Genomic DNA, 26393 nt, shown 5'->3' with positions numbered 1-26393 from the left:
TATCTATATGTTTTGAAATTCACTTTAGCGCTCGTGCGCTTTTAATAAAAGTAAATTAATGTGAGTTAAATTCCTGTGCACTATTGAGAACTTCATAATTAGCCAATCACGTTTGTCGGCTATTAAATATTAACCAATCATATTAACCATCGTAACCAAGCCCAGAATATTCAAATTTGTTCGGTGATTTCCCGTGATGCATCTTGTGTTTACCATGTCACAATTTGATACTCAAAAATAACAACATTCGAAAAATTGATATCCTCGCGCTGAAGGAATTGTATTTTTGAGCGAGAGCTCACGCAAATGGGCTCCACTGTCGACTCGGACGAGGCCGAGGGGTTGTTTTCGAAGCGATCTAGTTCCAATATTCTGTCAGATCCCCGAATTTTACAGCATTTACGAATCGTTGCCCGAGAAGCACACCAGGAAAGTCTCGCCGGAGTGCCGGAAAACGAAGAGACCGATTTGGAAAACCAGCAACGCGATTTATACGATAAAATAACAGCTTACAATAAGAGAAATCAGCTTGGTGCTTTTAAAATCTTGGCTAGGGAGGTTTGTTGCCCTTGCTTCGGTTTATTCAGGGCTAAAGATCACAAAAGAACAATCTATGGGGGGTTAGATTTCACATTGATGTCGGTGTACCTATTTGTGGCGAGACGCTTTTGTGAAATTCAAATACCACAGTGCTGCTGCTGAACGATTACATTTTATTTACTTAAAAGAAACTCACTGTATATAACCTTTTATCTGCTGTTCACTCACGGATAATCGTGTCTAAACCCGCTTTCACCACTGCTTGACAGGCCATAAATTTAGATGTTGTGATTTCGCATGTTTAGAGGCTCGTTAGAATGTGCAAATTCTGCTAATGTCAATAAATACTAGAGGTGAAGCACGTCGCTTCGCTGCTCGATTTCTGTATTCTCTTGCCAAAATACAGGAAATATGCTCGAATATAATTTTACTGTACTAAAATTATCTATCAGACTGATCTAAATTAGTTAACTACCGTGTTGTCTGCTATTAAACTGCCGTTTTTAATTCCACTAAATTGTGACAAATTTCGAACGTCTATTGTTTACATTTGACACATTCCAAACTGTGATTAGAATGTTTTCGAATTGCGAAATTTGCTACAAAATCGAATTAAAAAATGTTACAAATTTTCGTCTGTAAGCATTCTGTATTTTACATGATATTGTGTAAGCATTCTCATTTTTTTATAATCTTCGACGTGGAAATTTCTCCTGTAGATGGCCGTAACCTTTTGTCAATTTTCGTTTCCAGAATTTGAATTACGAAGGGGCATTGAGATTTTACTTTTTGGATGGAGGAAAAGAGCTCACGAAAGCAGTTAAGCTGAATAGTCGAACGACGGTCAAAGAACTTTTGCCTTCTCTTGTGGAGAAGTTTAGGCCAGGATTAGAAGCGGAACTCGTCGGATTCTCAAAGCTGTATGCAGTTCAAGAACAAGGTCAGTGCTCTACGTTTTTTCCCGATAAATTTTCAGACGTCTTTCCTTATGTGATAGCAGATTACAAAAGCGAGCGCGTGAGAGTCAGTCAGCGCGTGAGACAGCGATGCTACTCTCTCAAAGTGGCCTTTCTCTTATTGTAATGTAAATTTCTAGGTAATCTATGTGTAAATTCTCCTGCTAGATTGTTCTTTTTTAAACAAACTCCTCTTAGAAGTTGTTTATAAAAACTTCATTTGTCTCTCTCACCAAAAAAGGCAAAACAGGCCAAATATACCGTACAATTTCGTTTAATACCTCACCGAAGTAATATTGCGTGGGTTTGAAACAGTTTTGGAAGAATTTGGCATGTTTTTGAAGGCAATATCAAACGCTTTTAAACCTCTTTATTTACACAAGACTTAGTGAAACCCCGAATGAAGAAAGCTGGAGAGACGTCTACTAATTAAGGAAACATTTTTAAACTGTATTTTTGACAGCCTTCCAAAAGTAGACTTGCTTAAACCGGCGATTTCGTTTGTAAAAATACCAAAGTAAATAATCCCGAGGGGTAACATTTAAGTGGATGACAAGTGGTTAAGGGATTGTAATTACACAAAAAGTACTTTCCGTTATGATACAGCGCACGATGACAGACTAATTAAGGTATCGACCTCTACGTTTTGCGCAAAGCACAATCGATTGACAAACAGAGTTTTAAATAAGCCTTTATTGAAATATAAACGACATATATGTCAGCTCGACTCATATAGATAATCTCTATCATCAAGTTTGTCCGGAGATAATTTGTTTCATTGTTGGGACTTGTGTATGAGTGGGGTGTTTAGTTGCTTGCCCTTTCACCCACCTCCCTGTAAAAAAGTTTTTTTAATGGCCAATAAGAGACACTCATGGACACGCCTTTGTTATGGTTTAGTAACCTTTTTTTTGTCTCCCTAAAGGAAAAAAGTACATCCTAGTCTAACTCTGCTGTCACGAAAGTTTTTTTGAAAGATTTCGCGCCGTGCTAAGGGCTGAAATATTGTTCAATTATTGCCCCAAGTCAGTTGAAGAATTCTTACGATCTGCCAGAAAATAGTGGTTAAATTACTTGCGTTTTAACTTATACGATTTGTCGGGACGGTTTTGGCTGTTGTTCGATGTTAACGGGACAAATGTCGAGAGTTGATTATGTCGTCACGCTGACGTTTACAGCGTAGATTTCGGATATCATCGACGTACGTTTGAATCGAAGCCGACAACTTACCTAAGATCGATTTGCGCATTTTGACAGCATCGGCCTATTCCAGACGAACAGAAGTCGGTTCCACTTGATATACATCTTGTAAGATCTCAATTCTCAATCAACAATTCATGATCGTATATATTTCCAAGCGAACTGCAGGCTGATTTTAAACGCCCGACGTTTAATTCTGCCATATTCATTGAAAATGAAACCTCTCATCGCACCCACAAGAACGCTATTTCTGTCTCGCACTTGGCGAATACGAATGAGAATATTTAAATACGGACGTCTGTTTTTCGCTGCCGGAACTACGTACTCTTACCCAGTGATTTAACAAGCTTCTTTATTCTATTTTAGATGAAATCTGTTTGGATCAAACCGAGTGGCCTTTGGTTATTGCTCTCAATGCAACTAAACCAATACGCTTCATTCTGCGTATCAATAAAGACGAGAAGCTGGCCACAGATGTCCCGAATGAGGCAAACCCCGCGACAAACGGTAAACTAAACGCGGATGTTTTGTTGCGACCGGACGGAGGAAGGATTGAAAAGCGCGATCGACCGCTTAGCGGCGGAGTTTACGATTTCATGTACGCTGGCCGCGATAAAAGCATTAAAATGACCGCTGGAGCTGTCTACGACAAGAAGGCTCAAAACTCTCCTAAGCCTAAAAAGAACCAAGCTCACAGGACGAAGGGACGTTCTCTGGGAGCAGTCTTGAAACTTCCTAAAAAAAATCGCACTCTCGAGCGAGGCTCTGAGCTCTCAACGAATCACATGGTCCCTGGAGTGCTTAAAGTTTTCGGCTCAGGGATTTCACAGGATTCGAACTATAAGAGCGTAAAGGCCACGACAAATTCCGATGCGGATTCGATTGTCAGGCAGGCCTTGGGAAAATATAAGCTTGATTCGGCAGATCCGGAGGAGTTTGTGCTTTGCGATGTAGTTGGGTATTTTCGGAAGGTTTCCACTGAGAAAGAAACGCAAATGCGTTGGGTAACTGAGTACGCCAGGGTGGTTGGTGAAAAGGAGCACCCATTGGTGCTTCAGTCGCTATGGCAACCGTCTGGTAATCGTTCGCGAAGGTTCGAACTTCATCGGAAGGCTAGTGCCGTAGATGCTGTAGATGGCGCCGGGGCTGGCTCGGCAAACAACGGAATCGCCCGTAAGAAGGCGACAATCGTGAGTCAACCGCCAGATATAGCGTTACTTCGGAAACAGCCAAGCATTAGTACCACATCTGAAGGTAGCGAATCGGGGGCCTTTGATTCGCCCCAGCGCTCGCGCGTCGATGACGGCAGCATTAGCCATTCGAACCTTACTTTCAATGTGAGCACTGCAATTGAAGTCCCTTATTTGCTGCTAATTCGGGGAAGCGGGATCGCTGAGGACTATCTTCTTCATCGTCTAGACGAGGAAACAATGGTGATAGGTCGGCCAACCATTGGTAAAAAACACCCCGATATTCCGCTATACAGCGATGATCTACAGACACAACACTGTCAGATCTTTAAAAAATTCCCTGCAGACAACGAGAGCGTCGCTGAGTCTGAGGAAGGTGTCTTGGAGAATGTTTTTATTGAGCCGTTTCCAAATTGCGAGGTGTTGGTAAACGGAATGACCATCACTGAAGCGATCCTCTTAACTCCAGGCGACCTTTTACAGATTGGTTCTCACTACGTGTTTCTCTACAAAGATCCACTTAGGATCATAGATTCGAACCTTATCCTCGACTGGCTTCCCGGCGCGGCTGGGAACGGCCATCACGCAAGCGCGCATGGGAAGGCGCAGGTCATTCAAATGCAACAGGTTGCCAGGAATCCGAAGCGACTGAGCTTGTCCTACGAGTTGGAAGACGAAGACAAATTATTGGAATATTTGGTAACCATTTGTGAGCCAGCCCACGAGGATGATTTTGAGCTGGTTGCGTCGTATCTCTTTATTCTTGCCATAGAATTCTCCGCGTTTAATCATACTGACGTCGATACGCGAAGATTGATTTTGAAAGTAACGAACTTGATACAGGGTGTGGCTTGGGTGAGTCACTAGTTAAGTTTACCATGGATAGCTCTATCAGTTCTAAACTGTTCTTGCTAGAGGTGCAGTAAGGATCATCTCTTATTGATCCAGTGTTACTACAGGAGGAAACCTAAACTAAAGTAACTTTATTTATGCTGGATAGCTCTATCAGTTCTAAACTGTACTTTCTAGAGATCATCTCTTATTGATCCAGTGTTATTGCAGGAGGAAATCTGAATTACTTAATTAACTCATTTATAGTTTTGTATTCGTTGTATCTTTAGCGTTGTCACGAATGATTCTTTCTTTTTCAGGAAAAGACAAAAGGGATCACAGAAACTAATGTAGAAGGGTCCGTATTCCCAACTTAAAATATTATTAACAATTTCAATACAACACTGTAGGTCTCTGTAGGTCTCTAGAGCTATTTTATATAATATATTTTTATTTTCTCATTTTTTTAGTGAAATCGACCCTCTGAAGTCCTTGAATGAAATTATTCCTGACCTCAAACAGATATTGTTCTGGATGAGTAATGCTTTGGAGATGCTACATTTCCTCCAAGACAACCTGTCCACGTATCTACCAGGCACGTTTCACGTGAATAGCGCGTCTAACGATCCAGAGGAAGAAGCTCTAGCTAACGCCGACGAGGAACTGTTGAATGTCTTGGAAGAAGTCGCCATGTTTACCTTTCAGCAAACCGTGTATCATCTTACGAAGGTAGGTTTTTCCCATGCGTCGGATCTACACAATCTTCACGTGAACATTTATTTTGTCCTCGTGAGGATTTGTTTTTCTTCGCGTGATCTTCAATTTTGCTTATCTGAATAAAAACTTTATCTTTAAGGTGCTTTACGTTGCTTTGCCGCTCATTTTGGACACAAATCCTTTTCAAAAACTGGAAGATGACGAAGGCAGGGATGGAGATGAACTGGAGGGCGCCGAGATCGTTGTTCAAATATTTCAAACGGTCTACGACCTTATCACGTCGTTTCACGTCCACCATCAAATCGTGCGTCAACTTTTCGCGTATCTGTTTTTCTTCACGAACGCCTCGCTCTTCAACACGCTCATGGACCGCGGTGCCGGTGGGAAGTTCTACCGCTGGGCAAAAGGCGCACAGATTCGTGGCAATCTGGATTTGTTGGAAGGATGGGCTTTAGATGTTGGGCTCCAAGAAGAAGCCGCCGACTACTTGAGAAAACTTTCGTCTGCCGCTGATGTTTTAGCCACGCCCAAAGTACAGTTACTGCAGGTAAGGGGGGAGGGGTTAGGGGTCACCTCCTCCCTCACCCTCCCAGCTTCACACCCTTCAGCACAAGAGCTTCTTGTCCTCACAATACCTTTCTGGGCTCAATACACTTGTTATTAATTCCCACGCATGATTTCTGAGATACATCTGATCGTTGATTTTTCAGGCCACCTGGCAAAGTCTGCGTCACGATTTCCCTGTATTAAACGCCGCTCAACTACACAAAATCCTCACCGAGTATCAAGTCGGTGCCGGCAAGTCACGACCTGCCGAGTGGCGTCCAATACCCGACGAAGTTGACTCCGCGCTCAAGGACGGTAAGAACTTCTATCGTGCGTTGTAGATATACAATTGCCTTTTGAGAAACATGTTTCACTTTAGAAAAGTAGAAAAGATACTTTAAAAATGAAATATTATCGATTGTTTTAGAGGAAATATTAGAAAGCTTCTCAACCCACCCACCTTTCTTGTTTCCAACCTCCGACTATCTACTCGACCTTGAATCCGATTCCCCTCACCCGGTTGTAAAAGAAACTCTTGATAACCTCAAAGCGAGCTTTGGGTCTGGAAAAGATCCCCAACTGCTAACATCTACCCCAAGGCAACCACAAGTGCTGATCCAGGCCCCTGATTCGGATGGTACCTCTCGACATTCAACGCCTTTGTCCTCAGCCAAGTCCAGTCCACCGACCTCGTTGACCGCGAGCCCGAAGAAGCTCGTGAATACGTTCAGCTCAAGCGATCCGACTTTAAACAACGTTGATCCTAACCGCCTGAGCAACCGTTTAAAAAATCACGGTACGCTAATACTAGGCTTCTTTTGTGCAGTAAACACAACACGACCGTCTGAGTTTCCAGTATAGCTAATGTTTGTTTAGGTTTCCTCCTGTAGTAACACTGGATCAATAAGAGATGATCCTTACTGGACCTCTAGGAAGAACAGTTTAGAACTGATAGAGCTATCCAGTATAAATAAAGTTAGTTTAGGTTAGGTTTCCTCCTGTAGTAACACTGGATCAATAAGAGATGATCCTTACTGGACCTCTAGGAAGAACAGTTTAGAACTGATAGAGCTATCAAGTATAAATAAAGTTAGTTTAGTTTAGGTTTTCTCCTGTAGTAACACTGGATCAATAAGAGATGATCCTTACTGGACCTCTAGGAAGAACAGTTTAGAACTGATAGAGCTATCAAGTATAAATAAAGTTAGTTTAGTTTAGGTTTTCTCCTGTAGTAACACTACGTCAATAAGAGATGATCCTTACTGGACTTCTAGAAAGAACAGTTTTGAACTGATATCATCATCATATCTTCCAGTAAATGGTATATCAAAGAGTGCTTCCTGGGGCGACATAGCGCATCCCAGCAGGACTTCTAAAAAAGCTCGGAGATCCCGCGACGCGGGCCAGAAACCGGAATTTGAGGTACAATCCAACCAATCCGAGGGCGCTTTAGATGAAGAATATTATCGCCGAGGAAGCGATGCGCAAGATGACGTGTTCGTTGTCGAGCTAAACAAAGGTGATACGGGAATAGGAGTTGGCCTCATCGATGGCTTGGTAAGATTTCTTTCCCTGGCTCTCTGTGCCTTATTTATAGCTCAAGTTGACCGTCTTGGGAAGAACAACTGTGAGGAAGAAGCGTCGAGAAATTCCTGTACTATCATATTATTTATTTCTAGTACACGCCATTGAAGTCCAACGGAATCTATGTCCGGACATTGGTTGCAACAGGACCCGCAGCAAAGGTACGAATAATATATAACCTTGTTTACTCATATATTCCCAGGTAAAATAAGGTTGACTTACCTGATATACTGACAATTGATGAGTCTCTCATGCAACTCTTGTTCTCGTTTGACCAGGACATGACTGTTGATGAAACTCTCATACAAACTCTCGCTTGTCAACTCTCATCAACTCTCATGCAACTCTTGTTCTCGTTTGACCAGAACATGACAGTTGATGAAACTCTCATACAAACAAACTCTCGCTTGTCAACTCCCATGCAACTCTGTTTTCTTTTATCAATGTGCTAACTATTTCTATAGGCTGTTGTGAGATTAATTATTGAATGCATAAAAATGTGATACAATGCTTTCAATTCTCATGATATTTCTTACAATCGCAGGATGGCCGTTTGAAACTGGGCGACCGAATTCTCGCAGTAAATGGCACCAGTTTAGTGGGGGCAGATTACCAGAGGTATTTTTTAACTCAAATAAGTTGAACGGATTATCAAATGAATGGACTGTTTGCACATTTTAGTTTCTCTTTCAATAGCTAAAACAAAGTATGTTTTCATTATCTGCTAGTGCCATGAAGTTAATTCGAAATGCTGGTAATCACTTGACATTTCTTGTCGCGAAATCAGATCAGAGTGTCGCCATGAAGATCACTGCCTCAACGTGTTAGCCGGAGGTCTGAAGTAAAACTGCTAATGCAGATTCAATATGCCCGAGGATTTGAAGCGCGGAAGCCATGCAGCTATCAACCATAGCATTTTCTACCTAAACCTTCGAAGATTAGAACTTACGAACATCGGCACTTATCGAAATAGCAATATTTTAACCGATCTCTCTCTCTCTCGTGATTTGGGTTTGGTAAACGCCTAGCGATGATCTTAATATTTTTTTTTCAATTCAGCTAATCATCTAAAATCATTTTGCCAACAAATCTCAAATCTTACTCGTGCATGGGGGATCGAAATTTTATAGTTTTATACACAGATTATGTTGAATATAAATTATATATAGTTAAAATTTGGCTTATACTTAACAGACGCAATTATAACATCTGGAATGAATATTTATTATGGATCTTACCTATAGCTATAAAACGCTCGCAAACATTATTTAACTCTCTTAAGTGAGTCTAGAAAGCTACGCTTTATACTCTAGTGACCACTAAGCAATAAGTCGTAATGATTAAATTAAAATAGTTTTGTATACAATATTTTAACGAAACCTATTTTTGTATTTAAGTCTATCAGCAAATGTACAATGACTCTAAATCAAGGTATACGTTCTTATGATCTCGAGATCTTCTAGTTTAGCTAAATTGAACTATTAAATCGCCAGAGTTTTTGAACGCAGGGAGGTTCTAGTTTCCCAGTCACTGTCTGAAATTAGCATAATTCCCGTGTTCAGAACCTCACGTTGCCAGGCAACAGCTTGATTAGGATATCAATATGGCGGATTAAAAATGAACAAGAAACCAGAATATATTAAAAAAAATGTCTCATTCGTTCAATTTGAATGGTTTAGTTGATGATTTTGACGAGAGAAGCCAATCATTGTCATGTATCCTCTTATTTCCTTCTCATTTCCTTTGATCTTGATTGCGTTTTAATAAAATATGAGTTGTGTATTTTTTTACTTTAGAAGTAATTGGCTGTTGCATCGCGTATTGAACTTTGATCGTAAATCCTACTAAGACGATAATTGTTCTGTCTTTGCAAAATTATTAATATTGGAGGCTTTGTGAAATGAAAGTTCAGTATATAACCCGCATTTGTAACACATTGGATGACGAAACGTTTTATATTTGCTGTTTTAGTATAAATGTATATTTGAAGTAATTAGAAAGTGACACCGTCTTCTCTATATTTAACGATTTTCTGTGGAATTTGTGCAAGAAAATGGCATAGTATTTTGCAGCCATACCATATCCTATGACTGCCCTTACTTTCTTATCTTTCCTTCCATATCACTTTTGCCCCAACCTTCTCTTTATCCTTTGTCACATATTTCCCCTCCACTTTTTTCTCCCTTTTCGCAGTTATCAACATCTCCTTTTCACACCTACCACTCTCCCTTACCACATGCTTCCATCCACTTTATCCCCATTTTTCCCCCCACCCCTTCTTTATTCCCATTCATCTCTCATCATCCTCTCTTCAGCCTCATTCTTCTCACCCTCCCACAGTTGACACTCCTTGACTTATCACAGCTCCAGCTGGTAGAGTGGACTCCATCGATGCCATCAGTAAGAAAATAAGCAGCTTGGACACAGAGTTGACCTCATTCTGCCCAGAGAGTGAACTAGTTATTGACAGTTACGCAGACGTTCAAACATCATCGAGTAACGACAACGTTTTCGGTTTTGGAAATCTTGAAATTGATTACCGGTTTCCAAAAAATGTCGCAAGCAGATCCAACGTTTCAACAAGAGGTTGATAACTTGATATCAGCTTTGGTTCTTTGATAATTTCATTGTAGTTCATGAAAATCATTTCAGTCATTTCTGGTTTATGGTCGAGATATTATTTTCTCAAATTTTTATTGCAGAGAAAGCGAAGAAAGATGTGAATAAGTTTGCAGGCGTTTATTCAATGAGAACTGGTGAGTTGGTAATGTCCTACCATGAGGAAGATATATACCACTGAATCCAGTCATCAAAGGTTTAAGTATAATCTATCATTTTATATTCTAACTTTCAAGTCATGGCTAAAAATGGAAATCCTCTTCATGTTGGCGAAGAAGAGACAAAACTTGCTGAAAATCGGTACAAGAAGAAACTATTAACCAAGGTACTGCATGTGGAGATAAATATATGATGGGTTTTGTATTGTTTGCCAAACAAAAGATTGATATGATATCAAACTTTTTAGGTTCACAATAACCCAACAACAGCCGTTTCTAAAAGGCCCATGCTGGTAGAGGTATGGTGTAGTGCATTGCAAAGTTTTACTTTCACAAACATGTAGTTTTATCTGTGACATGATTGTTGCAAATATGATTGTTGCTTTGGATCTCGGAATTTCTCACCAGAAAATCGAAATTAATTGCGACTAGTCTATGCTTGAAAGCAAACTTGCTGAAAGGCAGTTATCATGCAATTCATATTTCTTGATGACAAAATGATGCAACATTTTTTAGTTACACACTTTTCCCGGGTTCAATAAAGACGAACTGACTCCGTTACCGGCCTCTCTGTCAACGAAACATGTTTTAGACATCGTTACCCGCGCTCAGGAAGATTTGCTGAAGAAAGTAAGTCTATTTTGTCAACTACAGCACCACTCACTGACTCACCAGAGAAATTTGTCAGCGTGCACAAACCTTGCAATATTTGGAGATAATTTTCCTTTTGTAAAGTAAACACTTCGCAGAACATGTTTTGATGTTCGCTGTTTTTTCGTGTGTTTTTTTTCCAACAATCATATAACCAGTGGCGTAGCCAGCCTGACGATTTTGTCCCGCTATGTAAATTTCGAGTTATAATTATTCTTGTCTTTAGAAATCTATTGTTTTCACAGTCAGTGAACACCAAAATACTAGCATAGCGGGACAGATTGACAGACTGGCTACGCTACTGCATATATAACTGAAAACTAATCGACTTTTCTATTTTCTCTTTTTCCCAGCCCAGTTTTAGAAAAGAATTTAAAAGAATGTTTCACAGCTCTCCATCTCAAGCCATTGTTCAGGTATTCTTAGAAACTCCAGTGCTGATTCGTGTTTTTTCTTCAGCTTAAACATCTTCATCTCAAAATCACTGGTAAAAAAAGCTGTGCATTTCTAAGAATTCTTAAACTTTATTTTCGGTTTTTGCAGGACATTTTTTGGTGGTTCTTTATTGAAAAGTATCAGGTATTGTTAATTGCAAATCTTTTATTTATTAACCTGTTTGAGGACCGATCTACGATGCCAGAGAATTGTTTAGCGATTGACCGTCAAGTCGCCCGATTGCCAGGAGATTCATGTAAAAAAATCGATTTTTATTTCAGTCGTGTCCCGAGGTGCAAAGTCAGCTGTTCTCTCGCGTAGCGTGCAATTACGTCAACCTTATCATAAGTGGCTCTGAAAATATTCATCGTGAGGCATTCTTCAAGCGTTTTCCGTCTCTGGTATCTCAAGCGGTTTACACCGTATTTTGTCGAGCATTTCCGACTTCCTACCGGCAGTTTGACGATCGTTTCAAACAAGATCTTGCCGATGTTATATTCCTGTGGATTGTGGGTAAGCGTAATAATTTACTGCATTAGCCAAAGTATTAGAAAAGGTCTGAATATCATCTCTTATTGATCCAGTGTTTCTACAGGAGGAAACCTAAACTAAACTAACTTTATTTATACTCGATAGCTCTATCAGTTCTATGACTGTTCTTTCTAGAGGTCCAGTAAGGATCATCTCTTATTGATCCAGTGTTGCTACTGGAGGAAACCTAAACTAAACTAACTTTATTTATACTGGATAGCTCTATCAGTTCTAAACTGCTCTTAATTCCTAGAGGTCCAGTAAGGATCATCTCTTATTGGTCCAGTGTTACTACAGGAGGAAACCTAAACTAAACTAACTTTATTTATACTGGATAGCTCTATCAGTTCTAAACTGCTCTTCCTAGAGGTCCAGTAAGGATCATCTCTTATTGGTCCAGTGTTACTACAGGAGGAAACCTAAACTAAACTAACTTTATTTATACTGGATAGCTCTATCAGTTCTAAACTGTTCTTTCTAGAGGTCTAGTAAGAATCATCTCTTATTGATCCAGTGTTACTACAGAAGGAAACCTAAACTAACTTATTTTCATTCATTGGTTTAGGAACGCGGCCTATTCGGCGTGTTTGGGAGAAATGGCCTCTGGCATCTCTTGAACCAGAAGGCATGAACAAAGAGGAAGAGATTCAAAAAAATGTCTCAAAAGGTAACGCTCATGTTTGGAGAAGAGTTGAAATAAACTCATGTTAAACCTCCGTTTTTAAAGCCAAAATTCATAGTTTCAAACGACAGAATGGTATTTCAAAATGATATACTCAATTGAGAGCAACTTATGTATAATTTTTCTCGCTCTAAGTGTCAGTATTTAGCGCACCATCGAACCCAAAACTTTTCCCGCTTTTTTTTAGAATTCGCTCTGGGTTTATTCGGCTCGGAATCCGTTCAAAGTATGAATCATCCTTCACAAGTCGGAAAGCCCGAGCGAGGACGGAGAATGTCGAGAGTTTACGGTCGTAGGTCGTTCGCAGATGAGCTGACAGCTGTGCCTGTCTCTGAAGAACAAGTTGCAAAGAAGAAATCATCTCTCAGGAGTATACATCGTATAAACGAGAGTGACGAGAACGTCACGGCCAATAACGAAACGGTTACCTCGAATAAAAGATCATCGCTCAGGATGAGTTTTAGCCGACTAGAGGCAGTCCAACCAGGGGAGAAATTGGTTGAGAGAAATGAAACACATTCTGATCCTAAATTAAATATTTCTAACTCCTTTCAGTCAACAAATACAGGTGATTCGTCGTTGCTGAGAAATTCAAGAAAACGCGAGGTAAAGAGGCTTACTCAGGGTTTCAGGGGCTGTCTGAGGGTCTCATAGGGACATTTGTGGTGAAATAATTCAGCTACCGGGTTCTCTATGAGCTCTGGTGTACAACCATGATGAATGCAAAATGACGAATACAACCATGGTCGTATCATGGTCGTATTGGCCGGAAAATGACGAATACGACCATGGTCGTATTTGCTGGAAAATGACGAATACGACCATGGTCGTATTGGCCGAAAAATGACGAATACGACCATGGTCGTATCATGGTCGTATTGGCCGGAAAATGACGAATACGACCATGGTCGTATTGGCCGGAAAATGACGAATACGACCATGGTCGTATCATGGTCGTATTTGCCGGAAAATGACGAATACGACCATGGTCGTATCATGGTCGTATTTGCCGGAAAATGACGAATACGACCATGGTCGTATTGGCCGGAAAATGACGAATACGACATTGGCCGGAAAATGACGAATACGACCATGGTCGTATCATGGTCGTATTTGCCGGAAAATGACGAATACGACCATGGTCGTATTGGCCGGAAAATGACGAATACGACATTGGCCGGAAAATGACGAATACGACCATGGTCGTATCATGGTCGTATTTGCCGGAAAATGACGAATACGACCATGGTCGTATTGGCCGGAAAATGACGAATACGACATTGGCCGGAAAATGACGAATACGACCATGGTCGTATCATGGTCGTATTTGCCGGAAAATGACGAATACGACCATGGTCGTATTGGCCGGAAAATGACGAATACGACATTGGCCGGAAAATGACGAATACGACCATGGTCGTATCATGGTCGTATTTGCCGGAAAATGACGAATACGACCATGGTCGTATTGGCCGGAAAATGACGAATACGACCATGGTCGTACCATGGTCGTATTTGCCGGAAAATGACGAATACGACCATGGTCGTATTAGCCGAAAAATGACTGACCTGGAAGCTCGGAGATGTGAGTTCAACTCAAGTTATTTAGTTTCTTGAATAGAATTAAACGTAATTCTTCTTTTCACAGTCTTGTCATGCGGGAAAAGGCCCGGAATTCCAAAAGGTTGTTTTTGATCTTCATGGCCAAAGTCCGTTGGTGAAGCATTTCCTTCAGAACAAGCGGCTTGCGAAAGATTCCGGGACCTCAATCCTCGTACAAAGGACAGAAATCGACAAACTACCCCCGTATCCTTTACTTAGAGTGTAGGCAAACGTAGCCAGTCAGATACTCTACGAAAAATTGTCAAGGGGTGGGATTGAAATGCGCCTTTCTTTGTCAAGTATTTTTCTTGATGGTTTCAGTATAAATGCGCCAACGTATAGTGATGTCATCAAAGAGTCGCTGAAATCTTCTCACAACCTTGAGAGGCAAATACAATGGTAAAATACTCGTCCTTTTTCTTTCTCTGAACGTCATGTAAATATTAATTTAGTTCCTTCTCAAGCTTGCTAGATCAAATGTCAAATGAAAGAGCGGTTTTTGGACGGCAACAGAGGAAGGACAGAGAGGAATTCAAAAAGTATGGAAAAAATTCTCTTTTTTTCATCAGTTTGTTTATTGTTTCCCTTGATTACGAGAGTACCATTGCACGAGCGCCATCACCCATGGTGATGAATCTTTGATATTTTTCTTGCTTCTTAAAAAGGAAAGAAATGCAAGTGTTGTCGCGACAAAAAGAAGTGAAGAAAATAAGTGATTTAATCCTTCTTCGATTGGCCGTAAGTATCGATATAATATGGATCATCACGAGGTAACGTGGGGAAAGAGGTAGGACCGGACCCCTCACCCAACGTGAATGAACAGTCTACTTTTACCCCGTCATATATTGAAAATACCCATTATTTTCCTCTAGAAAGAAGACACTCCGGAGAACGAGAAATTGATATCCGCGTCGATAGCGAACATGTTAAAACTAGATGAAGAATTATTTAAGTCGTAATATGTAAATTTCTTTGTATATAGATATAATTATCCTATTTTAATATGCGTCTGATATTTGATTTTTATAGACATGCATGCACAATTATATTAGAGATGCGTCGTAAGTATTGTTGATGCTAATTTTACAGTAAGAATATCCAAATTCTGGCGTACATTGACCAGGATCTCTGCAACTCATGTGAGTGGAGAGCTCGCCCACGAAGAAGGGAGGTCGGTGGAACGGATCTTGATTCTAAATCACCCCTACACTATGGTGTGACCCTTCACCTGCCAGGGCTACGACCGGGGATTGATCCAAGGTGATTTCATCCGGTTCATTTCCCCGGGTTCGGTTTCAACCAATGAGATTGCACGTATTATTAGCCAATTACACTTTTCGGACGTGAACACTGTTCCTTGTTGTTTTTGTAATATCCGGTATTCTCTCTTTGTTCATTATAATAGTTACAAATTTTCTGTTTATGGACAAATTTTATACGTTTTGAAAGCGATTTGAAACTCCTTGGCCGCCTCGAAGATGAGGATCGGTCCTAAGACGTACTTCGCGTTCATTCTGCTTTTATTTATCGGGATTCTGAGCTATTTCGCCTCCTCGACAGACGATAAGGTTTGTGGTTGATAAATGTTCGAATCACTGCTGCATTGAATTTGTCTTCTAATCTTATAATTTGCAACAACTAACCTATTTAGAAGACGATTTAAAAGTAGTGATTTTCAAGTAATTTCATTATTATTTTATATATATTATCCGTCTCTTTACAGAAGCATTCCCTGAGCGTACCAAATTCGTATTTATTTGTTTCAACGATTGATGGCAGCATGCATGCAGTTCGTAAAAAGACAGGTCATATCAAGTGGTCATTCAAAGAAGGTAAACTTCCCAACCGAAACTCTATAAACCAGAACTTGTGTTTGTCGTAAAAAGAAGCGGTCTATCGTAGCTATTTCACCCCAATGTGTCGAAAGGGTATATATTTCAACGTATTTTTGGTTTATATTGAGTAAAATGATTAATTACTTTAACTCTTGCTTCCTTCATACTATTGATGTAAAACAGAATACAACCACTTGTAATGGCTGGCTGGTTAACCCTTTGTCTCATTTAAGTCGCTTTAACACGAGCTCCAGCTAATTTCGAAGCGATTTTAGTTTGGTTTTCAGCGAATGTACTCCTTTGTGGTTTCACGTGGGCCATATGAAAAGGGCCTGTTGTGTTTAACTAGCTTTTATTTTTGTTTTTGTAAACACGCAGACATAGCTATCGACTATCGTTTAGGTGAGAACGCGTCTTAAATTATTCATGCTTGTTTGACGCGAAAGTCGTATCAGATTAGTTTTAAATTGCTTTGATTGTGAAAAAATGAACGTTATTTGCCTCTGTTGTTCATTTCAGTCGCCTGTAGCAAAGTGCTACAAAGGAGACCCCGTTATAATTGCTGTTTATTTTACGATAGCAGCTGTCCTTTTGTGAGGCTAATTTAGGTAATTCCCTCCGACTTTTCCCAAACATATTCCATCGCAATTAGCTCAAGATTGGATGACAATTTTATAGGCAATTGCAATGGAAGTTAACCTATAGTGAAAAATTATAATGATTACATTAAAATTCTATAGAATATTGTATGTATACTTGTATATCAATATTGCTGATTCGTTATGTGAACTTATTGCAGGAAACCAATTTAAATATTGGATGATTGACAATTTGTATGGCTGATGCAATCTGATATTTTTAATATACGTACATTTATGGTTGTAATTTCCTTTTTGCCCTATGCCTGGTTTCTATTTTGATTGCTATCATGTTGTAAACATTTCACAGAGAGTGATTTGGATAACCAAGAAAAGTTTCTTAAGAAAGCTTCTGCGGTTTGAGCAGATTTAGATTAAGGACGGAACATTAAAGATATCATGGAACTAGCCAAAAATGGTGTGGTGTTCCTCCATGAGTGAGGCACCCTTGATGGGAACATTCTTAAGTTAAATCTACCTATTACTGGCATGGCAACTTGTTTTTATGTGTTAGTTAGAGAAAGAATTTGGTTTGGTCTGAATCTGTTAACCATCAGACACATAACATCTTGAGCTGATAGATTGATTACCTGAAATTAAGCAGATCATAGGTTTTTCAAGTAGTTTGTCTATCACTTTGATCAATATCTTTGAAACTGCCTACAATAGTAGGCTCATTTTTCATGAGTAAAATCTCACAACAAATTTTTCATTCCATGTAGATCCGGTGTTGCAATCTAAGTTTCCGCTAAGACCAGGGTAAGAAATGAACAATATTTGATTAATTAGCTTAATACCCCTTCACTGATAAAGCATTTTCCTTGGCTTAGCTTACCACCAAGTAATAGACATACAAGACTTGATCAGTATATAGACCGAATTTAGCCTGCAGTAGTTGGCAATTCATGTTTGCCAGGTTTGTTTCATTTTTTGTTATTTTTCAAAGGTCGGTTTTCCTTCCTGATCCTCATGACGGAAGTCTTTACGCTTTTGGTGCCATGCCTGAAGGACTGAAGGTAAACACTGTGGCTGGTTGTGTGTTGAAGGTGGCTTTAGTGAAGTATAAAAATTCAGTAACTACCAGTATCACAGCAATAGATTCTTATAATTATTTTTATTTAGAAATTACCTTTTACGATTCCTGAATTAGTTCAGGCATCACCATGCAGAAGTGGCGATGGAATGATGTATATAGGTATGTCACTGTTTTGAGAGAACCTTTAGCTGTAGGCACACCAAATATGCTAGAGTTTTTTAACTTACTTGTGTGATTTCAGGTCGTAAATCTGATGTCTGGTATGCCATTGACCCAGAAACAGGCCTTAAACTACAGACGTTATCCATAGATGACTCACAAACTGTTTGCCCCAGCATGACTAGTGGAAAGGCTCCTATATTCCTTGGTAGAACAGGTTGGTTAAACTTGTATACATTTACTGTTTATTTACTTATATCTGACTCTGTGATTGGGATTCATTTGATAAACTAGACTCAAAGAATTCATATGCAATCTTTGTGTTTTTTTAAGAATACATTGTAACAATGTATGATGGTAAAACAAGAGAGAAAAGGTATTGCAACATTGACCATATCCAACTGCATTTTAACCATTCGTACTACTGTGAGTTACCAACAGGACGGGGTGAAAAATTAGCTTGACGACAATGAGAAGTCAGAGTAGCACCATCACATAATTTTAGCCATTTACCTCCTTCTGACAATTATAACTATTTTTTCAGGTGGAACGCTACGTATTTAGAATATGCCTCAGTTAACAATAAGCAAATGGAGCATGGTATGTCATGTGTGTGTGTCTACATAGCTACTCTGTATGAAAACCTTACCATTTTTATTCAGCAAGGCATAACCGTTACAGCATTGAGGCTGATTTATTTTCAATCATTCAGATATGTTCCACTTTGCATCCAGTTCAGATGGTATGTTTGTTTCAATGGAAATGGATTCAGGTATGTGATAAATTCAAAGATATAAATTTTTCCTTTTGTATCCCTCCATCTCATTTCTTGTTCAATTTCCCTCTCTCACCCCCCCCCCCCCTCTTTTCACATCACCCTTTCTATTCCCCCTCTCATTCACCCCTTCTAATTCTCCCTCTAGTGCCTCTCTTTTCGCCCTCTAATCCCCCCTCTCATTTGTCACAATTTACATTCATGTCCAATTCCCCAGGCAAAATCCACTGGCAAAAGATATTTGATTCTCCGGTTGTTGGCATATACGAATGGGACGGCGACAGCTTGATCCAAGTTCCCATCACGCACATCGCTAAAGAAACGTTAAGAAAATTAACAGACAATATGACTGTTGCTGATAAAACTGGGACAAAGTTCGTGGATTCTGGCGAGTTATATTTTGAGTAAGTATCGAAATTTGTGGCAAACAAAATATCTCATTCAAAGAGTTAAGCTTTGTTTGTGTTGCAGAGGAAACTGTAGACTAAACAGACGATATTCCAATTGAAAATTCCAGTTGCATATCCCATGAAAGCCTTGGGAAAACAAAGACAATCATCAGTGCTTCAATCTAGTCAATTTCAGTAAAGAAATACATCGAATTTTTTTTCAGTGCTACCTTGTACATCGGTGAACACGAGGGAAGACTGTATGCCTTACCATCGGTGATAGAGGAAGGAACTCAACTTATTGAGGTAGTTTAATGGAATGCCAAAATGACTTGAATCTTGGCTTCGTTTGCTCTCAGCTTGTTGGCTTAAACCAACTATAGTTGCTTACAATGATTTTGTCGGATCACTGCAGTCGTTTGTTCAACCAAAAAGACATGGAAAATCTAGAATAGCCTGCCTGAATTGCAATGTTTCGTCTCATTACGATTGAGTATATTGTCGAATGAAATATCTCAATATCTGCTACAGTATCATCCCAAATTAAACATCTTTTTTTACTGGGCGCTGATTTTGGGATGGTGATTTTTGTTTGGGATTATGATTACAATCATCAAGTCTAAGTAGTCAAATACATTGGTAAATTAGCGAGTAACTGGCTGAATTTTTCCCTATGAATAACTTAATAGCCCAAGGTCCCTCTCATCGACGGGCCGCGCGAGACATCTGCCAAACCAGCGCAGTCAATCCAACCACATGATCACCTCATCAAGATGGTGATTGGTGGAGAGAGTTCCAAACTGAAAAACGAGAAACAGAACAAGACTCCAGGAAAGATTGAGGAGAAATCAGATACAAAGAGAGATAATAAGCCACGCACGAAGAAATCCAAGGAAGAGCAAAATACAATCGCTGTTGGGAATCATAAAATACCCCTGGATGCTTCGCCAAGGTTGGTGGTGGTAATGGTTGTAAAAAGGACCATAGGGCATAACCTATCCAGGGTCTGTAAAGTCTTCATCGATTTTCTACCTACCTTTCGACTTGATTCACAAACATTTGTGATGACAGATGCTTTAGTAAGAATCTCCTGTACGTAGTATCTCATTTGGTTCCAATCCCTTTTCCTGAAACGATAAAAACCAACGCTTCTCTCTGTTAAGATTCAGGATCACCCATCTGGCAGATCCGTTTATACCCAACCCAAAGTCGGCCGAATACGATGATGTTCGTTATTACGAAGACGAAGATGATGCTGGTGGTTTGAAGGAGAGTAATGAAAAAGATAATATGTCTCAAGAACAAGTCATGGAGATGTTGAAGATGCACGAACGCTTGTTGTACACAATTTTGGCAACCATTGGCATACCCCTTATTCTTATCGTGTTATTCTATATTGAGGTGGGTGGAGTTCATGTTTTGTTCTAGTCAGGGCGGGAGGGGGGTTGCCCTGAGATTCAGGCTTGTGGGGGTGCCGAAATAAAGAGGTACAACGGTAGCGCCATGGGGAAAGGCCTTCAAATCTCTCAGCTAGGTCGTGGCGTGTGTTTTATGATTGTGGATTTGTGGTTATGGTTGGTGGTGATGATGTTAATGATGATGTCTTGTGGTGGTGGCTTGGCCAGTCTTGGTGATGATTGTTGAAAGAGATATACCAGTTGTTTGGGGACAGGCTGAATACCAGTATTTACGACTTATCATAACGTTGTTTATCCGTTTACAGAAGCGTACCACCGCAAATGTCATACCACCAGTTGATGTACCTGGTGGTCTCACCGTGAACACACCAGAGCACGGTAACATCAGCGCAAGTGATGATGATGGTAAGATAGACGAATCTCACAAGAGGATCACTCTTCCATTTAAGCTTTTGGAGTCGAATTCAGCCAGAACTAACTCGAGATTCTTGTTTTTAGCTTCGTCAAGTTTGATCACGGTTGGAAAAATTTCCTACAACCCCAAAGATTTACTTGGTAGGGGTTGCGAGGGGACCGCTGTGTACAAGTAAGTGGTGAAGGCTAAAAGGTCTAGCTCCATCCTAGGGATCAATACGCTGTACAAAGATATGATGTATGTCTCCGTCTTTCTCAGGGGGAAATTTGAAAACAGAAGTGTCGCTGTTAAACGCATCATACCAGAGTGTTTCAGCTTCGCCAACAACGAGGTAATGATTGGTAATGATTATTTTCAATGGAGACAATGATTTCTATTTGAACTCGTGTAGAATCTAAGTTCAACTTTTTTCTTTAAGGTGGCTCTGCTACGAGAGTCAGATGAGCATCGAAATGTTATTCGCTATTTCTGCACAGTAAGTTTACTCGCGACTTTTTATTCAGGGGGAGGGTGGAGGAAGAAAGAGAAGGGGGGGGGGGTACCTGTGAAAAAACGAGTGATACGGTTTAAGTAGAGGCTGAGTTGCTTCGATGGGGAAAATTCTCTCTAAAGCCAATCCAAATCGACATGGCGTGTTTTGGAGTCGGTGATACTTAAAGTCTCCTATTTTTCATCTTTCAGGAGGAGACTCCGCAGTTTCGTTACATTGCGATCGAGCTGTGCGCAGCAACTGTTCAAGAGTATGTGGAAGATTCAACATTTGATCGTCACGGACTTGAACCAATTGAGTTATTGGAACAGACGATGATGGGTCTCAGTCATCTTCACTCCTTAAACATCGGTATGCGCTTTGATGCAGTGTTGTGTAGAGCATGTGTCTTTCATAACACTCGGGGGCAAGAGCTTCGTTTACCAAAAATACTTTACCAAGTTCTTCCACGAGTAAAACCATCACAAAGAGGGAAGTTTAGAACTGTGGGAGAGCAAGATTCTATAAGCTATTCGAGAGTCAAGCAAGCCTTCCTTTGGCTTTGTTCAATTTTCCTCCCGTAATTCATCCCTTCTCTTTCAGTTCATCGTGATATAAAGCCGCACAACATTCTCATCTCGAAACCGAATGCCAAAGGGGAAGTCAAGGCGATGTTGTCAGATTTTGGCCTTTGCAAGAGGCTAGCTCATGGTCGACACTCTATCACGTCGCAGTCTGGGGCTATCGGTACTGATGGATGGATTGCTCCCGAGATGTTCAGACCAGAGTGTAAAATGGTAAGTTGTCAGATTAACACCATAAAAACGTCCTGGATTATTCTCAATTAGTTACCACTCGCTTCTTTTCTAGACACGAGCTGTGGACATATTTTCCGCTGGATGTATTTTCTACTACATCTTGTCTGGTGGATTGCATCCATTTGGTGACAGGTTCAAACAACAAGCGAACATCATCAACGGTGATTTCAATATCGACATGATCAAGGATTGTAATGGTAAGCTGGGAATCATTTTTTATCGCCAAAATTCGATAGATTGACGTTTTGGATTACAACTTAGCATCAAATGTGGTATAACAACTGCCTAAAATAGATTACATATGCGTCTTTAAACATGTTTTTACAGCGGGTGAATATACTACAAAAGAACTTCTCAAACAAATGATTGAAGGAGATGCTACTAAAAGGTAAGCTGTGGTCACGACTCTGGTTTGTGAAACGACAGGTACGTTCTTATTTTGCATGCTAACACAGAGTCGCTTTCCTCTTTCAGGCCGACAGTTCACAATGTGTTGAAACATCCGTTTTTCTGGTCTCGAGCAAAACAACTGGCATTTTTACAGGTAATTGCAGATCTTAGTACTGTTTGTGTACCTATAGGTACACCCTCGTGTCACACCATTCATCCTCGTCTGACACCATATATCCCGTTCCCACACCATTCACCCTTGTCCCACCAATGTTCACAGTGTTCTTCCGATCTCTCAATCTAGGACGTGAGCGACCGAATAGAGAAGGAGGATCCTAACGAGTCATCGTTACTACAAGAGTTAGAGAAAGAATCTATCCGAGTGGTACGAGGCGATTGGAATGTACACTTAGGGATAGAGTTACGAGGAGGTGAGGATGATAAATAGGATCTTTGGTATATCGCTTCACCGCCGAAACCCACAAAATAATCTACATAGAATAATGATAGTTGTTTAGATCTTCGATTTTAGATTTTCATTTTAGATCTTTATTTTGTTTAGATCTTCGAAGATTTCGGAGCTATCGGGGGGAGTTGGTGCGAGATTTATTGCGAGCTATTCGTAATAAAGTATGTATTCATTGGACATTAAATTGTTTCCTCTTTGAATTGAGTTAAGAATTTGTTTATCATGACCAATCACTTCACAAAACGTGACAAACTAACTCGAACCTATCTTTCACAGAAACACCATTATCGTGAATTGCCCGAAGATGTTCGGCTCTCGCTCGGCAGTGTTCCGGACGGTTACGTGAAATATTTCACGTCTCGTTTTCCACGTTTAATCATGCACACGTACAACGTGGTAAAACCTTACAAACACGAACCTGTATTTGAATCGTATTACGATCTCAGACCTGACACGAACGATAATGTCAAAAAAGCCGCGGAGAAAGTTTCGTAATTTATGCCTTTCGGTGTATCCTTGGGAAACAGAAAAGCTAAGAAAATGTGCTCCTTGGTAAATTTGGAGTTTCAAAAAGGCATTCAAAACCCTTTTGATAGATACGAAGAACCACTGAACCAGAGATTCTGGTATATGCACAGAAGGTGAAAGCTGTAGAATTTGGAAAGCACTGCAGTCAAGTGACAGGATTTTGGATGTATTTGATGACAGGTCTTGAGAGATGTTTATTTAATGTGGAAACCTGGAAGCGACTATTTATCAAAGGATTAGAAGAGAACTGGAATTCCTGGCTGTTGGAGGAATGGTATTGCCTTCCAACGCTTGTGGCGGAACTAGCTGCGGGCTTGAAGCTACCCTGCAGGCTTGAAGCTACCCTGCGGGCATCCATGCGGGCTTGAAGCTACCCTGCAGGCTTGAAGCTATCCTGCAGGCTTGAAGCTACCCTGCAGGCTTGAAGATACCCTGCAGGCGTGAAGATACCCTGCAGGCTTGAAGCTAGCATCATCATGAATTTCATGAATGCTTATTACCAAAGCCAGAACAATGTAAAATATTTTTATGACAGAATATGCAATTTTCTCGAGGCATTCGAGGACTGCTTGCCATTTGATCGTCCCCAGGACGACCTGTGGCAGATGTGGAAGAAAATATTGTCATTATTTAAACTAGACTATTTCACATCTCCTATATGTCACTAGTAAATAGCGACTACTAGTAACGACTAACGACCAAATGGCAACCAGAATTTAGATCGTACGCACGTAGCTTTTAACACAATCACGCTCACAAAAAACAAGGTAGAAAATAAAATAAAATTCCTCGTACATAAAATTATTGAAGCCCTCGCGTGAACAACATGCAGACGGATTTTAAAAATTAACTCTATCATAACCATACTATAATTACTTCACCATTCACGTACACGGTATGATTTCTCTTACATGACGTTTCCCATTATGGTCGAAAAAATATTACAAAATGGATTCCTCTCCAAGTAATTCTGCTACCTCAGCAAGAATCGAAGAATTAGAGGTATGTTTTTCTATGATTTTGTTTTTAATTTTCTTCATTTAGTACATATTATTATCGTCTATCTTTTTGAGTCGATGTTTTAATAAGGGTCAATGAAATAAGTAATATAACAGAGTTATTACAAAATGATTTTTGAACACGTGTGCAATCATATTGCATGTATGATTTAGTTTTAAAGATCAGTTAAATTGAACGCTTTTCTATGTCAACAGACTCGTATGTTTCAATAGCTATTGAGGTATACAGCACCCTAAAATACTGCTTTTTACTTTCCCTAAATTTGTAATAATACTTTTATTGATAATTATGACTAATTTCCTTTATATTTCACACTTGGTAGTGGTGCAGAAAAATGTATTCATAAATTAATATCAAAGCTTTTAGTATTCTTAATTTGTCCAACAACTTTTCTTTCACACTCCGTATCGCAGAGCGATTTTTCTTGATAGTGCCAAAGTATTTTTGACCGTCAGCCAAAGAAAAAAGTTTCACATCATGTGCGGTGCCGTTTATATTCTAGTTACGCACTTTCCTAGTTCCCTGAAGGGGAGGGTTAAGATCTACTGCTAGAGAAGAGAGGTTAGTGGGTGGTATTTTGAATAGATTCTTAAGTTTTCTTTTTTTAACATCAACTTCCATAGAACCTCGATGATATTGAGGATGAAACTATTACAGAAAGGTTGATTGGTCTCACGGAAATGTTTCCAGAAAGTGTACGAAACTTTTTCAGCACAACAACAGATCTTGCCATCAAAGGAACAAAGAAATTATACAGTTTTGGTGGTAGTACATTGTGGATTGTTAGCACGTCGTTTATGGTATTGGCGCTGCCACTTATATTTGAGGTTGAAAGAGCACAAGCCGAGGAGGCTGAGAAACAACAACAGAGACAGGTATGCAGATGTTCAATGATTCCATCTGTCTTATTCCTAATTCTTGGGTTTAATGTGAGATGATAGATTTCCAATGGGGATCAACTTGAAATTGGAACTTGGTGATTGGATTTAGTTCAATCTTTAGTGTATGCATTGGATTGGCTGGTTGCAAATATGAGCAATTTCATATGAATGACGCACTTTTGCACTGCACATTGGTGTCCAAACATTTCGGGTTGAAACATACAAACAGGTTGGAAAACGTACAAACTACAAAACAACTATAGTACTGCTCATTGAAGTGGCAACACACAATAAATCTTTCAAAGTTTCATTCTTGCAACATCATGTATGCAGGCTATCCACATTTGATGTCGTTTTGAGAAAGGTCTTTTGCAAATAATTTAATCTCAATATCATCAATATCTTGCCTGAATATCATTCAAACTTTGCTAGATTCTTCTTGGTCCAGGAGCAGCCACAAACCCAGGACTCGGAGGTCCAGGTATGGCACTGAGGTAACAAGAGCCAGAGAGGACATTGACATGGTAAAATCTATGGATTTTTTGTTTATATCTATGACTCAACACTTGGCAAGTATGCACATTTTATACTTGCCCATCATTATCAAGTAATAAGTATATCCTATGGTGCAGTAAACCAACTCAATTTAAACAAGATAACTATGAAAAACTTTTAATTTCAACCACATATTTACAAATATATTTACAAGTTTTACTTTACTGCTGAAAACGTCACTATCTTTCGATCAATATTTTATAAATAAAATTTGAATGTAGTTCATAATGTATGCCCTAACCTTGCGCTAACCTAAAGCAGTAGGAAGCTTGTGACAAAAATTTTTAGGTACATATTTTAGTTTGTACATTCTTGGATGTATTGCTCAAAAACTGGCTGTTGTCAAATTATCTCTT

At 39.7% G+C, this 26393-nt stretch overlaps 4 protein-coding genes across 4 annotated transcripts; all 4 read left to right on the top strand.

Annotated features, from left to right (window-relative positions):
• The first annotated feature begins 236 nt into the window (after positions 1 to 236).
• Positions 237 to 8988, top strand: LOC114536037 (ras-associating and dilute domain-containing protein-like). The gene is made up of 12 exons (XM_028557392.1): positions 237 to 558; positions 1294 to 1480; positions 3063 to 4741; positions 5038 to 5075; positions 5188 to 5446; positions 5574 to 5981; positions 6145 to 6295; positions 6408 to 6776; positions 7296 to 7537; positions 7660 to 7725; positions 8109 to 8182; positions 8293 to 8988. Exons 1-12 carry the CDS (start codon positions 307 to 309, stop codon positions 8390 to 8392), a joined length of 3825 nt encoding a protein of 1274 aa, XP_028413193.1. The 5' UTR covers positions 237 to 306; the 3' UTR covers positions 8393 to 8988.
• Positions 8989 to 9162: 174 nt separating this feature from the next.
• Positions 9163 to 15310, top strand: LOC114536036 (protein FAM227A-like). The gene is made up of 16 exons (XM_028557391.1): positions 9163 to 9279; positions 9929 to 10150; positions 10267 to 10320; positions 10420 to 10508; positions 10590 to 10640; positions 10858 to 10971; positions 11346 to 11408; positions 11536 to 11571; positions 11709 to 11940; positions 12524 to 12625; positions 12828 to 13246; positions 14289 to 14446; positions 14564 to 14641; positions 14707 to 14781; positions 14908 to 14980; positions 15115 to 15310. Exons 1-16 carry the CDS (start codon positions 9213 to 9215, stop codon positions 15199 to 15201), a joined length of 1920 nt encoding a protein of 639 aa, XP_028413192.1. The 5' UTR covers positions 9163 to 9212; the 3' UTR covers positions 15202 to 15310.
• Positions 15311 to 15641: 331 nt separating this feature from the next.
• Positions 15642 to 24404, top strand: LOC114535976 (serine/threonine-protein kinase/endoribonuclease IRE1-like). The gene is made up of 25 exons (XM_028557320.1): positions 15642 to 15810; positions 15966 to 16074; positions 17438 to 17474; positions 17662 to 17731; positions 17838 to 17910; positions 17993 to 18127; positions 18244 to 18286; positions 18455 to 18510; positions 18623 to 18682; positions 18903 to 19089; positions 19299 to 19380; positions 19764 to 20026; positions 20238 to 20475; positions 20798 to 20897; positions 20991 to 21078; positions 21166 to 21238; positions 21326 to 21382; positions 21589 to 21748; positions 21980 to 22173; positions 22247 to 22391; positions 22522 to 22582; positions 22669 to 22738; positions 22889 to 23015; positions 23147 to 23214; positions 23330 to 24404. The coding sequence occupies exons 1-25, from the start codon at positions 15721 to 15723 to the stop codon at positions 23546 to 23548; spliced, it is 2805 nt and encodes a 934-aa protein (XP_028413121.1). The 5' UTR covers positions 15642 to 15720; the 3' UTR covers positions 23549 to 24404.
• A 91-nt stretch (positions 24405 to 24495) lies between these two features.
• Positions 24496 to 26236, top strand: LOC114535980 (mitochondrial import receptor subunit TOM22 homolog). Its single transcript, XM_028557323.1, has 3 exons — positions 24496 to 24583; positions 25225 to 25476; positions 25915 to 26236. The coding sequence occupies exons 1-3, from the start codon at positions 24530 to 24532 to the stop codon at positions 25978 to 25980; spliced, it is 372 nt and encodes a 123-aa protein (XP_028413124.1). The 5' UTR covers positions 24496 to 24529; the 3' UTR covers positions 25981 to 26236.
• Positions 26237 to 26393: the final 157 nt, after the last annotated feature.

The sequence above is a fragment of the Dendronephthya gigantea genome, unplaced genomic scaffold, assembly GCF_004324835.1.
Source record: "Dendronephthya gigantea isolate DGI-Jeju-01 unplaced genomic scaffold, DenGig_1.0 000129F, whole genome shotgun sequence".
NCBI lineage: Eukaryota > Metazoa > Cnidaria > Anthozoa > Malacalcyonacea > Nephtheidae > Dendronephthya > Dendronephthya gigantea.
Note: the sequence above shows the minus strand (reverse complement) of the source record. Positions and strands in the feature narration are given on the sequence as shown.

Excerpts from the sequence above, each read along its gene's own strand:
- LOC114536036 (XM_028557391.1), top strand. The coding sequence starts at position 9,213 with ATGTCTCATTCGTTCAATTTGAATGGTTTAGTTGATGATTTTGACGAG. Across the intron at positions 10,509-10,589 it reads AGAAGAAACTATTAACCAAG|GTTCACAATAACCCAACAAC; the intron begins GTACTGCATGTG and ends CAAACTTTTTAG. Across the intron at positions 14,782-14,907 it reads GACAGAGAGGAATTCAAAAA|GAAAGAAATGCAAGTGTTGT; the intron begins GTATGGAAAAAA and ends CTTCTTAAAAAG.
- LOC114536037 (XM_028557392.1), top strand. The coding sequence starts at position 307 with ATGGGCTCCACTGTCGACTCGGACGAGGCCGAGGGGTTGTTTTCGAAG. Across the intron at positions 4,742-5,037 it reads TGATACAGGGTGTGGCTTGG|GAAAAGACAAAAGGGATCAC; the intron begins GTGAGTCACTAG and ends TTTCTTTTTCAG. Across the intron at positions 5,076-5,187 it reads ACAGAAACTAATGTAGAAGG|TGAAATCGACCCTCTGAAGT; the intron begins GTCCGTATTCCC and ends TCATTTTTTTAG.
- LOC114535976 (XM_028557320.1), top strand. The coding sequence starts at position 15,721 with ATGAGGATCGGTCCTAAGACGTACTTCGCGTTCATTCTGCTTTTATTT. Across the intron at positions 18,128-18,243 it reads TATATTCCTTGGTAGAACAG|AATACATTGTAACAATGTAT; the intron begins GTTGGTTAAACT and ends TGTTTTTTTAAG. Across the intron at positions 18,287-18,454 it reads GGTAAAACAAGAGAGAAAAG|GTGGAACGCTACGTATTTAG; the intron begins GTATTGCAACAT and ends CTATTTTTTCAG.
- LOC114535980 (XM_028557323.1), top strand. The coding sequence starts at position 24,530 with ATGGATTCCTCTCCAAGTAATTCTGCTACCTCAGCAAGAATCGAAGAA. Across the intron at positions 24,584-25,224 it reads CAAGAATCGAAGAATTAGAG|AACCTCGATGATATTGAGGA; the intron begins GTATGTTTTTCT and ends CAACTTCCATAG. Across the intron at positions 25,477-25,914 it reads AGAAACAACAACAGAGACAG|ATTCTTCTTGGTCCAGGAGC; the intron begins GTATGCAGATGT and ends AAACTTTGCTAG.